Consider the following 14,672-nt stretch of genomic DNA (forward strand, 5'->3'; position numbering starts at 1 on the left):
TGCCCGTGTGTGTGCCCGTGTGTGTGCCCGTGTGTGTGTGTGTGTGTGTGCCCGTGTGTGTGTGTGTGTGTGCCCGTGTGTGTGTGTGTGTGCATGCGTGCGTGCGTGCGTGTATGCAGACTCTTTCACTGACCTGCCAGGCTTGTGGATGAACTTCTGCAGCCGGGCCTTGACCTCATCGTAGGTGAGGAAGGCCATGTAGCCCGGGTGAGTCACCGCCAGGCTGTTCCAGTTCCTCAGCAGAGACGACCAAGGCTGCATACACCCACGCAGCACAGAGCAGAAGGTGAGTCACGTTGCCGCAGAGTGGTACAACACAGCGGCACAACACAGTGGTACACCGTGGCGAGTAATGCAACAACTCATGGCTGACTCTTAAAAGCTCCCTTTACTTTCTCCAGAGATGCAACCTTATCTTCATGTCAGATCTGCCCCCGGGGAATGGTAATGTGGTAACGACAGTGAGAAGCTACGAATGTACTGTACTAAGAGTCAATCACCCTGCGATGCAATACAACTGCCTGTGTGACTCAAATTAGAGAGTGTTCAGAGCACCCTGACACACCATCAGGAACTATTTTTCAGCCGTCTGGTCTTAAAATGTATGTTCGGAGACAACAGAAAAGAGGAAATAAGAGTTAGGCCAGTGTTCGTGCAAGTTCTACTGCTAGCAGATGGAAGCTAACGCACTATGACAAACTCGTTTCAAATTGACTTAGCAATTAGACGAGCATGCTTAGAGGTGCGAAGGGGGATCCACACCAGTGAGTTTATGAGGTCTCTTGACACGTCAAAAACCGTGAAAGAAAGCGTGAAGTGAACTCGTGCTGATGGTTTAGTGGCAAAATGAAGTGGGGAAAAAAAGGGACCAAAGACCGAGCCTTGTACAATACAGTCAACCAATGGGTTATGCATGTATGGGTGACCCAACAGACCGCAACAATGCCATCCTGTCACTTCCTCTTCTAAAAGACGCATTCTCAGATGTCATTTTTAACTGTAAAATGTGGAAGTACTTTAATTAAAGACACTTCTCGTAGCCCACGCCCAATGAACACAACACTAGGACGCGACCCTTGAGTCGGCTAGGCTACATCAGCCAGCTTTCACTTCCGGCCACAACACGAACGGAAAGAAAGCGACCTCACACCCATGGTAAAACGCGTTCCTCTTTACCCTGCCGAGTGTCATGCATGCAGCATCACCGATGAGAGCCGCTAGAAAATCTACTAACGCGCTGCACCTGACCCGTCAGATAGCACAGGAACCATAGTCATAGATAAGACATACCGGGCAGACGGCAGTCATAATTATACATTTACTACGACAGGCAAAGGAAGCTAGCAAGTAGCAAATGAATACATCACAAAATGGCAGCCTATTCCATATAGTGCACTACTTTTAACCAGACCAGTCTTGTGTTACTAACTGGAAATGATGCTTCCATCCGATTCTACCCTACTGCAGTTTATCCACTATCGCTCTATCATACAGGTTCATTCACATGCTGATGAGAAGCACGACCTTGATGTGCAGGGGGCTTCAAAAGAACACGAGCGCTCTCGGCAAACACGCCGCGGCTATTTCGAGGGCGCGTCCAAAACCCAAATAAAGGGCATGTAATTCAGCTGTTCGGCACGACTCGCAGACAGCCAGCCACCTAGGTTGCACTGTATCCAATCCACTCACTATCACACAAGCCAGGGAGCTAGCTGGGGCCGAAAGAAAATACAAAATAAAATGTTGAAGAAAAAATAAGACTGAAGAACACTTCCCCCTCAGGGTACAAATACTAGTCGTGCCTTAGAAACAACAAAAGAAACAGGTGACTAAAAAGGGGAAAATGTATATAAACCTTCGCTTTGAGGTATTGAAATTGGAATGTAAGTGTCGTGGGTCATATTCATTAGGCACCAAATGGAAGAAAATGGATTGAAACAAGGGGCAACTACTTGCACTTGTCCAATTGGGACAATTACTTACGGGGGACATTGGTTGTTGGTCTTTTAGCATTTAGGCCACTGCACACAGGGACAGCAGCACTAAACATGACGTGTGTGAAATTAATCTCCGGTGAACGTACATTAGTCCAAGACCAGGAATAATCTGTGTCTGGGAAACAGCCACTAGAACTTTTTCCAATGCAACTGGATTAGTGATGCGTCACTAGTGGATCAGAATTGCAAAAATGTCAATAACGCAGTCATATTTCCTAAGGACTAGTCAGATCCCGAGGTCCTTTGTGACAGGACGGGTACGTTTTAGTACAGTTTGTTCCTCACAGCTGACTAGCAGTGAAAGAATGGCCCAGTAAGCTCTCTGTGTTCTCTGTACGGTGGCCACTTAAAAACTTGAATTAGCCCCAAAAAAGCCACTCCTCTCCGAGGCACTTAACAATTTCATCCAGTCCAGACTCCCTGTAAAGCAGCGATTCTCAACTGGTAGGTCCAAGGTTTTGAATGGGTCATGAGTGGTTTAACTTTAATTTATTTTTATACAGCAGTCTGAATTTAAATGACTAAAACCAGGTATAAAATGTTTAGAAATAATGAACCTATATTTTTTGGTAATCATTTATCCTCAACTACTTTTCTTCAATCATAGTATTTTCAATATATAGTCATTTATTTAGCAGATTTGGTTGATTTTGGAGTCTCAAACCAGAATATGGGTTATTGACAATTAGAAAAAGGTGGGACTGTTGTTCCGTTGCCATATAATTAGCACATTTACTGTCAATATAGGATTGAACCGTTTTCCAGACCTAAAATAAAATCGCGAATATTGGATCGCGACTAAGACAACCTGGTTCAATTTGGCTCCTGAAGCAAAACCAGTTGAGATCCACTGCTGTAAAGTGGGTTCTTTAAGAATTGGAGACTGCATTATGCCAACAACAAGAGCCAGCAAGAGGCCTCAATTCCGCCTAGAGACACACAACGCAGCCACTATAAAACACTGGCCCTCTCTCTCAGCAGGCAGGGATGCAGGCAACAGCCACCCGATACCTCATAGCAGAGAAACACACATAGCCACAATAAGTATTGCTTTGCCAAACTCATGTGTAGTTAGAAAGTGCGGCTATGGTAAGAGACTATTGCCTACAGTGATAGCCATTGTTTGGTCCATTACCCCCAGCTTTTAAACCGTAGATAGTGATGGTATGGAGGACTATTCTATGGGAGCTACAGTAATATCTAACAAGATTACTGCACTGTCGGAACTAGAAGCACAAGCATTTTCGCTACACTCGCATTAACATCTGCTAACAGTGTGAATGTGACCAATAAAATGTGATATCCACAACACAAATACATTGTCTGACTCTTTTCTCAACTCATCTCTCAAGATAAATTGTGTACATTGGCGCAGTGGAGTGTAGTACAAGGGGGGCTGTGTGTGAGTGTGTGTGTGTTTGTTTGAGTGTGTGCGACCCTGAATTTGAGTGTGTGTGTGTGTGTGTGTGCGTGCATCTAGGCATGCGAGTGTGTGCGTATATCCATGCACTTGTGCTCGTGTTTTTGTGTGTCCATGCGCATGTACGTGTGTGTTTGCACGTGCGTGTGAGTATAGGCCCAACCTGGAAAAGCCTGGTGAAGATGTCAAACTCGAAGACGGAGATGTAGTCGTTGCAGGCGAGGTCGATGGTGGACTTGAGGGCCATGGCTTCCAGGCCCGAGCTGATGGGGTGGAACTCGTGCAGTGCCTGCCGGAACACCTTCCAAGGCACTATCGTCCTTAAAACACGGGACAACATCGGGACAACAAGTTCACTATACTATACCCATTGAGTTGAACAAGCAACGTTGATGCAGCGTATTAAACCTTCCCTGTTATTGCACTTCCGGTGTCCGATCCCACTTCCGATTCTACCCTGAATATGGACGCTCCAAACATGTTATTTGCTACAGCGCAACAATAGTGTTTAGAGCAGGGGTCAGCTGCGACATTAAGCCACGGGACAATTTTGTCATTTTTATGGAGACATTTTTGGTCAGGCCATATGAAATCTTGTGGGCTTAATTTGGCCAGTCTCTTTTCCTGGTTCTGGGTGTTTATGGTGACTGACAAAAATGTGACTAATAAAAAGAGTTTGGTTTAGGAGGAAACCAAAAAAAAAAAATTGTTAAAAAAGACTCAATTAACTACTTTCTATCTGTTTACCTAGACTACCTCATGGAGCTTGAAACATCAAAGCAATTTCTTTCTTCCAATTTCCATCGTGTGGTGCATAAATATATCCAATCTTACCACTTAAATGTAAATACTTTCACTATGACTGGCTAGCCTGCTGTAAATGTCAACTTTTTGTAGAGAGCAGAGGTGGACTCACTTGTCCCCAAATGATCTTCTCCAGAACTCGGCGGCGTCAGCCTTGGTGATCCGGAAGTTATCCCCCTGGAACAGGCCGTTGGGGAAGATGGCTTTGAGCTCAGCCAGCATGTGACTGAAGATCAGCGACAACTTGGTCAGGTTCCGTCTACAGAAGAGGAACAGAGAGGGAGAGAGTATTATACAACTTGACCATGGATGGTTCCTCACCCTGAAAATAGTCTTATGGGCCAAGACAAACTAATCCATGGTGCGATTCCCTAAAACAGCCACTACACATTTCAGTTCAATTTAGCCACCGATAACTAATATGTCATGTTAACATGCCTTTGTAATTTCCACACCACAACATAGAGGCCAGGGGCTGAACTCCATGGTGGAAGCTGTGAGTGAGTGAGTGAGTGAGTGAGTGAGTGAGTGAGTAAGGGACTAGACCTCCATCACATTACACACGCTAGCCTGGGTGTGCAGGTTGGGGTTCGACGGTAGAAGGGAGGGGTTGGAGACCATAACATGCCTGGCACACTTTTCCGATTCCAGAGGCCACTGGGCAGATGAGCAACGAGGCAAGAGGCAGGCGGGTGAACGCAGTGGCGGCAGGGGGGACGAAGTGGCAAAGAAAGCACGGAATAACACAGTGAGGAATTGTGCGAGGCTCTTGGGGGAGGGTGGGGCTGGGATAATTGACATGCAAAAGAGAGCGCAAGAGTGTGGCGGCAGCGTCTCTCCCTCTCTCCAATGCCAGCACAGAGGAAGGGTGGGGAAGGCCGTGTAAGGGGATAGAGGAGAGGACAGAGCCTTATGATGAGCTCGAAAAAGACAGTGAGGATACAGACACCTTGCCAAATTGTGTGAGCGTGTGTGTGTGTGTGAGCGCGTGTGTGTGTGTGTGTGTGAGCGCGTGTGTGTGTGTGTGTGAGCGCGTGTGTGTGAGCGCGTGTGTGTGTGTGAGCGCGTGTGGGGGGATGTTTTGACACTCAACTGCCAAGACGAGAAGAAAAAGAAATGCAGCCTCTTTTTTTGCGAATGGCTTTGAGTGAGGCGAGGCATTCTGCAGCAGTAGAAGCCCATCTGCCCCGCTAGAAATCAGTCCTGTTTCCCCTCGTCTCATTGACACGACCCTTGCAAAACTAAGCCCGTCTGACAATTACATTCTTTAACCCCTCCTTCACACTTTCCAGTTTAAATGTCAAATTCAACCAATGTGCTTAATTTAATCACAACAATTTATTTTCTGCTGGAAATGTATGCCAATTATAAGTGCCCACATTTCTAGAAAGGGACATCCTGTTGGTGAGGTTGACATTACTGACCCTAGCTAACCGAGTGGGCAGTGACGGCAAACAGAAAGCGTATATTGGATTCACCTTTACACGCACGCACGCTGTTTGTGTCAGGGTAGTCTTGCGTTGCAATATCGCTAAAATCACGCCACTGTCACACCTCCCTTAGAGGTCGTGCAAAAATGATTTGAATGGCCTGCTGGCTCCCAGCGGCAAGATTTTGATTGGTTGCTACATTTCAAGAACCCTCCCCCCACATGCTGTTGTTGCTACATGTTATGTTCATCACCGTTTTCAGACCAGGAAGGACACATTTTGCAGAGTTGCTCCGCATGCTAGTTAGCACAATTGGAGTTCCGCCCAAGCAAGCAATTTGATTGGTTTGATGTGTTGCGTCACTAACTTCCACCGGGTGTCCACCTCCTTTTACAATCTTTCCGTCATGAACTTTCCCTGGCTTCGAGTTTTAAGGAAGCCTGGTTCTTGACAAGGCTAGTGTGAGGGCATTGCTCTGTAGGTGGCAAAATGCCCTCGGTGAAGCACATCTGTGTCCCGTCACTGGCATAGGGTATGCCTTGTGTGTGAGAGAGACTAGTGTGTGTATGCGTCTAGTCACAATTAAGGGTCACAGTCTACAAGACAGCGAGTTAAACTGTCAATCCCGAGAGTGATGTTGTAGCTTATGAGTTTACAATGCGCCTGCCAGCGTGTCTGTTGTATGTGTGTCCTCATATCTCTGACTAGGGTAGAACTTGGTGCTACAACATTTGCTCTGTATTTCTGTGCGCGGCTGGGCATGGCTCCAATGCTACAAGGCTAAGCCAAGAGAGGCAGGGAGCCTTTAAACCTTTAAAACGCATCTCCTGTATGTTGTTTGATACAGAGACTAGCCTAGTGGACAGTGGAGAAGACACTCTGCTTAGCTATTCCTATCCTATCAGAGGGCAAAGTGGCGCTATTAACACATTGTTTAGGCTTATCATATCCTCTCAGATCCCAACAAGTGCATATAGACTTGTCCTCTACTCTACTCCTCTGTCTGTATGCGTCATCTGCTTTAACTCAAAACCAGTCTTCACAGATACAACAATAGCACCGAACGAAAGTTAGTTAGAAAGTCCAAAAGACTACGCCAAAAAAAACAACACAAACCCATTCATTATTTATGGCCATTCCTTTTCGTCTGAAAAACCCAAGGACATCGTTAGCCAGAGAGAAGAGAGGAGAAAAAGGAGAGGAGAGAAAGAAAAAGAAAAGGAGAGAAAAAGAGTGTTTGAGTAAATGCAACCTCAGTGTGTGGGCGGCTGTGTGTTTTTTTAACCCCGGCGCAACTTCTTTTTCTTGCGTCCCAAATGAAACCCTTTACCCTAAATAGTGCACTACTTCTGACCAGCGCCAATGGAGCTCTGGCCAAAAGTAGTGCACTATATAGGCAATATGGTGCCATTTGGGATGCATTCATTTTCTTATTCTGCACGAGCTATAGTAGTTAACCCGCAGATACATATACCCCCTCCAATTCACCATAGCCTCGACAACAGAGCATAGATCTCTGCTGTTACCATGGCGATGGGCCAAGCTATCCCTGGATACGGAGCTCGTGGTGACCCCCTCCTCCTATAAGGGCCTGACCTTTGACCGGCAGCTGGCTGCTCCCTTCCCATTTCCAATTTTCCGAGATAGAAGGCTAGAAAGTTAAAGCGACGGCCCACTTGAAGCCAATTACTGGCGAACGGACGGTCTGGGGGACTAAATCACAGTGGCTGGTGGCACTACACATTAGGCCTACATGACAATCGGGGGGAAGAGGGATTGACATGCTGTAAGCCTGGTGGTAGGCCTACTCTCAATGCAATACAATGTAGCAGTCGGGCTGTCTGTGTCTGTCTGTGAACTAGGACCCTCAACACCCACCGTGCAGCAGCAACACAATCACACCACAGTAGTCCTCGACACTTCTACAGAGAAAAACATCGCAACCACACTGGGTTCCCCTTTCATCACATTATACATTTAACTCTCCGGAACTGGCTGCTCACCGGATCTCTGTCAGGAAACAGCAGTGACAGCAGACTTACGCACACAAACAAGTGTGCTTGAGTGCACGCACGCAGAGACACATACTTTGACTAACACATCCTGACGCACCAACGCAAAACATAGAGGCTCACTTTTTCTAATTTTTCTATTAACAGTTTAATTCCTCTAATATCATCCACCCTGATAAAGACTGAAAGACACGAGTCGACGCCTAAAAACGCTCCACTCGAAAAGTGCTATTCCGTGCTAACAGTGTTAGAGAAAGCGACCGATGCATAATCTTACTATTTCCTGTCTAAATAGCCTTACGCCGCCTATTTGCTGTGTCCCCGGGTCAAATAAGGAACGGTTTAAAGCCTAATGTTCCTCATAACCCCGTAGGAGAACTATACAGTCTATATTATTTTGAAACTGGCAGCAGCAGTATGCCATAAATAAACGATGCAGTGTTGCTTCCGTGTGTGCATACGTGCATGTGTGTGTGTGTGTGTGTGTGTGTGTGTGTGTGTGTGTGTGTGTGCGCGAGATCGGGCTAGGGGTGATGTGCAGGCCAGTGTAACTCAACCTGAAACGGAGCCCAGGAAGCATTAAGTGCATTTCCATTCACAGCAGCGCTAACAGTTTGGCCTGCATGTGGCATGATGGGTAAAATGCCCATCAGTCGAGGGCATTTCACAAAGCCAAATTAAGTCAGAGTAGATAACTGGCATGGTCCCTAATGGCCTAATGTGAATAAAAAGTTTGTGTCCGAAATGGCACCCTGTTCACTGCATAGCACACTTCTTTGACCAGGGCCCATAGGGCTCTGGTCAAAAGTAGTGCACTAAATAGGGAATAGGGTGCCATTTCAGGCGCAACGCAACATTAATCTATTTTGGACTGCTCGACTAAAAAACAAAAATCTCGGCCGACCATCAGCCTATCGAAAAAAACAATAAACCAGTCGACTAAATTGGGTCAGCCCTACCTGTATGGCAATACGTTGAGAAGTTAACTATAAAGGATATGCGAACATTGCGAGGTGGAATTGAGATACAGTAATGGTAGTAGACTACCGGTGCAACACTTAACCATCTGAAGGGACCGAGACCAAAACCATTGCTGGCAGCTGTATTGTGAATTCACATTGAATTGTAGGATTCTTTCTTATTGTTCTTATGGACAAATGTATTTATAAAAAAATGTAAAAAATGTAATGCTGTTAAAACATTAAGAAATGTTTTCCATTTCTCACATCCAACCACAAATTGTCTGTCTGATCTGACAGAACTCGTCAACAAATAGCCCAAAATTCTCAGACAGAACAGTATTGGAGTTACATATTAGTAACTGCTGGTACATGAAGTGGCAAAGAATGTCAAATTCAGCAGCGGCAGGGAGCCTAGTGGTTAGAGAGTCGGACCAGTAACCGAAAGGTTGCAAGATCAAATCCCTGAGCTGACAAGGTAAAAATCGGTCGTTCTGCCCCTGAACAAGGCAGTTAACCCACTGTTCCTAGGCTGTCATTGTAAATAAGAATTTGTTCTTAACTGACTTGCCTAGTTAAAAGGTTAAATACAAATAAGCAGACCCAGAGTGATGCTACAGTATGCAAAAAGCAGGCTCTCTCACATTCTCTGCATGTGCCCTAAAAATGTACACATCCTTTGGAATGATTGTTATCTGGCAGTGCATTTCCCTATTGCTGAAATTGATCTGTTTGCGCAGACCTTTGCCAGCAAATAAGATGGGAGAGATAGTCAAAGCCTGCTACTGAGTGAGGAACTATTGTCTTACCAGCAGCCTGGTATAGAAAATGGGTAGTCTATAGAAAATGGGAAGTCATATCCACGGGGCAGGCTCAGGGCTTTGAGGGACTAATTTAGCAACTGGCACATGCCCTCTGCAAATAGAGGGATGTTGTGGTACTAATGCTGGCAGGGACATGCTGGCAGGGACATGAACTTGGCATGATACCACAGAGTTCCGGCAGCACAGATAGGAGGCAGAGAAGCCCCTTTTCATAGCAGCTACATACGACAACTGTTTTGTCAACATTCGAAAAGCTAACAAAATGAAACCATTTGCAATAGTTTTGTCTGCTTATTTAGAGAAGAGACTGAATGTGGCATTAGAAGAGATAGACACAACAAAAGGGGTTGTGTGGGCCACTGAGGCACTATCAGGGACGTGCAGACTAGCTTGAGACTGCCAGGTGCAAGAAGATATGGGAGGCTTCCTCTGTCTGCAGAGAGAAAGGAGGGCACAGACAGCGAGTGTCTGCAGTAGTGAGGGAGATGAAGTAGGAGGCCCATGGCCAACCATGCAGATCCTTCTCCCAACATCACTGGGGTCCCACCATCTGCAATACCCTCAGCTGTAGCCGCGGAGGCTGCAGCAGGCTGTACAGGGGCTGCATGAATGTAGACGGGAGTCCTTGCTTTTAATGTTGATCTGAAAACATAAATCCAACAAGGCCAGGATCATGGGCATGTGGTGGAGTGACAGGAGGAGGAGAGAGCAGCCACGATAAAAAGGAAAGCCGCACTCCTGTTCTGGTTTCCTGCCCCGTGGATATGAAAACGGGGCTTGGAGTAGAAGAACAGCCTTGTCTCACGCTTCGGACTGCAGATGGATTACCCCTTCCGCCCCGGGACCATTCTCCTGTTGTCCTCATCCCAAATGGCACCCCATTCCCTACATAGGCCCTGGTTAAAAGTAGTGCACTATAATTGGGAATAGGGTTCCATTTGGGAACCAGCCCTCCTCTCCCCCCCAGGATATATTATAACTACCAGCAGTCAGGACGGAGCGCTGGTCAGGGGCTTAGCCAAGGAAGCCAGATCAAACGGCAAAGCTCAGGGAGGTCTGAGCAATATCCGGATATAGGGGAGGTTGGAAGGGCCTATTTCTGCACACATTGATCAACTCCATACTCAGACTGGACTTTGTGGTTATAAACAGGCTAGCGTTTGCTGTGCTCCTTCTCCCTGTTGCGCACCCTCCCCCTCTCTCTGAGCGGCGTAGAAATGGCACTAGGTGGCCTGTGAGAAACAGGAAAAGGAAGCTCGCAGTCTACCGGGAAGAAACTGTGTGGCGAGCACAGTGCGTGACAGTGTCACTGTTAATCATTAGTTCCCTTCTAGCAGCTCACAGCCCACACTTCACCCCCTCACACACAGCAGTGTTGCAGCTAGACTCCCATGTCAGGCCACCACCGCACAAAAAGCACAACTAAAATTAGCAAAAGGCTTTCAGTCTACGGTGGTTGTGGTAATCAACCAGCAATTGTCAGAACGCTGAACGCAAATATCACTCTCCTCAGAACTATGGGAGCTGTGTGTCATTATGTCTGCGTGCAAGACGAGCAAGAAATATTTGTGCCGGATGCCAAAATGAAAATAAACTGAAGAGCAAATTTCGCGGCGGTAATATTGTGGAGAAGTCTGCAGGGCATCTCGGCACCACATCCACCCACTAGCGCTCTCTGTACTGCAACGGTCTGAGAAGAAACAACCGTGTAGGATGACCACGTAATCGTCATAGCTAGCATCCATCATTTTTCACTGAAATGGTGCTCCGCCTTTATCAACAACAAGAGGAAAGGGAATTAGCTAACATTTTGTCCATACAGGAGACTACTTAAGTCGAGGCTGAAGCTAACACTGTATCAAACTGTTCTAACCATCTCCAGCCTATCCAGGAGGAACGAGAGTGGTAACTTAGGGCTCTACAGTGCGACCATTTTACTTGCATCTGCGCCTAAATATTTAGCCGTGCGACCTGGAATGTTAATTGGGGAGCACAAGCTTTAATATGTCAAACATTTTTCATTGTGCTCCTAAAATTCTGTGTGTCTGCCTACATCCCTGCAGGCCCCGCCTCTCCCATCTCCTCATTGGTTTTTAGGAGCATATACCCACGTGGGTGATTGATTTAAAGACGAACTGAGGTCCACACTCCAGTCCAGTTGGTGGTGGTAATGCACCTTAAAAAGTTGGTTGCCAACTGCCATAATAAGCCCAAAGAAGAAGCCTTAACTAGAAACAACAGTTTACCCTTTTATCTGTGGATTAATTGTCAAAGTAGAGGACCTTACTCATTTCAAGTAAAAATAAAAACCCAATGTTTATATCCCGGGACTGTAAAATGCAGCATGGTGGTTACTCATGTTCTTTAATGTAGAATAGCGATACATGAAATAACTTATGAATACACAAAACAACAAACGGAACGTGAAAACCTATACAGCCTGTCTGGTGAACACTAACACGGAGACAGGAACAATCACCCACGAAACACACAGTGAAACCCCGGCTACCTAAATACGGTTCCCAATCAGAGACAACGAGAATCACCTGACTCTGATTGAGAACCGCCTCAGGCAGCCAAACCTATGCTACACCCCCCCTACTCAGCCGCAATCCCAATGCCTACAAAACCCCAATACGAAACACAACAAAATAAACCCATGTCACACCCTGGCCTGACCAAATATATAACGAAAACACAAAATACTATGACCAAGGCGTGACAGGGACAATTAGCTAGCAACAGCAAGCTAGTTAGCTAAAATGGCCTGTCCCCAAATGAATATAGTTGATTCAGAGTTCGTTTTGATATTTCAACCTCTGTGTCCTGATCGCGTCTGGTGTGGGTGGACAAAAATCAACATGCGCGCACCCGGTTTAGTCAGCATGTAAGGCACACCGTGCTAAGAACCCTGGTATGGGAGGAGTGTCACACAGCTAAGGCCGTTTGCGGCTGGTAACACACTAACCACGCTACTGGGCTAAAGCCCTCCTCTAGGCACAATAGTGCTCTTTGTCTCTGGTCCCTGTGTGTGTGTGTGTGTGTGTGTGTGGGGGGGGCTTCATCGGTTACTACCAGCTCCGGCTCTAGAACCCACTCGCTCTGTAATAAAGTGATGATGAAAATGTATTTCACAAAGGAGTGGTTAAGACCGTTCAAATGGGTCCGTTACTTAATGCTAATTCAATTAGGGGGAAGACAGAAGAGGAATGTGAGCTGAGCCTCCTCCTCTCCCTTAGTGTCAGCACAAGGAGACTCATTGTCCAAAAAAAACAGAAGCTATGCAAAACGCCAGGCAGAGAGTCATCGCTACTCTGATTTGTTGCATTAAAAGAAGGAAATTAACCACAGTTTTCATTAAAAAAAATGTTTTTTTAAAAAGGGTTGTGTTTTGAGTACATTGGAGATGAGTGCAGGGGCCCAACTTGTGTCAGTTAATTAAAGGAGAAAATATTTGGCCACATCCTGCCATTGATACTTAACTCGAGCCATCATATTCATGCTCCCACTGCGTGTAACCGGTTGACCCTGGGAGAGGCTTGGAGTGTGTCCAGCAATAAGTTAGGAATGTGCAAATCAAGCTTCATTGTCATTTTTAACTGTATAACCTGGGGCCATAGTTATCAAGCGTCGGATTAGGAATTATATGGGGTGCCGTTGGCAAAGTAGAATAGACCATTTTTACAGCCTATTTCCCCAAAAGATTTAAGCCAAATCCTGCATTTCTGACGGGATTTATAGAATGTCGTCAACATTAACATGCTTGTTCAACTTTGCTAAAGGCACTGCATACAATTCCCTTCTCTGAGATACTTGAATAATTTGGCCCCTGAGCTACAAATCAAAGGGAAAATATGATATTGGTCATGTCAAAAGACGGTATTGGTCACATCCAAAACGGTGTTCGTTAAATTGATACAATTTAAGGCCAAGTGGCAAACAATAATGCAGGCACGAGGGATAGGTGTGTGAACATACGGGTCTGTTCAGATAAGACGTAGTCATTGTTTGTGTGTGTGAAAGTTGATCTTATGTGTACATTTGTACTGTGTATGGAGCGATATTTTTAGTTTTTGATGTTATTCAAAAAGCTACGGTGTTAAGACTACATTTTGTATTTTTGCAATTTCTTTAGCTCCTTTACAACCCTCATGTCTGTGGGAGACTAACGGCAAAGCCTGTGAACACAGAGACAGACAGAACACAGGCAAATAGATCACCGTCACCCTGACCACAAATGTTCACTTGTACAAACCACAGCACCCTTCTCTTTGGCTGTTACTCAGTACAAGACTACACTGCTCCACTTTAAGGAGGCGCAGAAACGTACCCACCGATGAGATCTAACCCGACACCTGCCTGCTAAGACAGGGAGGTGTTCAGCACACACACAAAAATACCCCCCCCCTCCCCCACTTCACTTCAGACGTAGGAGAAAGAAATTCAGAGCTTTTTCAAGCTATTGTGCCGTCCCAAACCGTACTGGCTCAGATCGTTGCTTTTCAACGTGTTCCTTCAAATCACAGTTCCTGGACTTATGGTGAATGTGTAACCAAGGCCAGCACCGTACAGCTCGGCTTAGCTCTGGGCTAACAAAAAGGGTTAATATTCTGGTAGATCACGCTCAGTTCATTCACTAACACAGGTCAGAGTGCGACCTCACAGGAGCATTTCAGGAGGAGGATAAGACGGCTCAATGCACGCGCTCGTGGTACAAAAACAAAGGAACTTATCTTGATGTCTTGGGGGAAAAAAAGAAAACGTTTTTTTATTTTTTTGATCAGGAAATGGCAATTGTGAGACCAAGAAGTATTTTAGGAAAAGTACCTGCATTTCGTCAACAACGAGTTCGATTTCCACCTCAATCTCCAACAATGTCATCATCTCACCTGGGCTGAGAGTTCTCCTCATACATGCGCTCCTTGCCCTCCTTGAACAGGCTGATGGTCTGCTTGGTCTTCTTGGTCAGGTTCTCCATGAAGACGCGGAAATACTCGTTGTCGCCTAGCGTCTCCATCTTGCCCTCGTAGCGGGACAGGATGGTGCGGAGGTGCTGGTAGGTGTCTGGCAGCAGGTCCAGGATGTAAGGTGGGCTGTTCTTCAGTGCCAGCTTGGGGTTCTGGCACAGTCGCACCACCTGGATGGAGGGAGAGGATAGGACACATAGGGGAGATGATGAATCAGCTTACTGAAACACATGAGAAGTCAGCAACGGTGGTGGAAGAG

General features: G+C 46.1%; 1 protein-coding gene across 1 annotated transcript in view; it reads right to left on the reverse strand.

Annotated features, from left to right (window-relative positions):
- Positions 1-14,672, reverse strand: part of LOC118386314 (E3 ubiquitin-protein ligase CBL-like) — a 39,670-nt gene that overhangs the window by 15,580 nt on the left and 9,418 nt on the right. The window contains exons 2-5 of the mRNA XM_035773973.2: positions 14,336-14,583; positions 4,334-4,480; positions 3,581-3,737; positions 134-255 (exon numbers count right to left, since the gene is read on the reverse strand). Coding sequence (XP_035629866.1) covers positions 134-255; positions 3,581-3,737; positions 4,334-4,480; positions 14,336-14,583 — 674 coding nt within the window. The remainder of the gene's footprint in view (positions 1-133; positions 256-3,580; positions 3,738-4,333; positions 4,481-14,335; positions 14,584-14,672) is intronic.

This window comes from Oncorhynchus keta, chromosome 1, assembly GCF_023373465.1.
Source record: "Oncorhynchus keta strain PuntledgeMale-10-30-2019 chromosome 1, Oket_V2, whole genome shotgun sequence".
Lineage (NCBI taxonomy): Eukaryota > Metazoa > Chordata > Actinopteri > Salmoniformes > Salmonidae > Oncorhynchus > Oncorhynchus keta.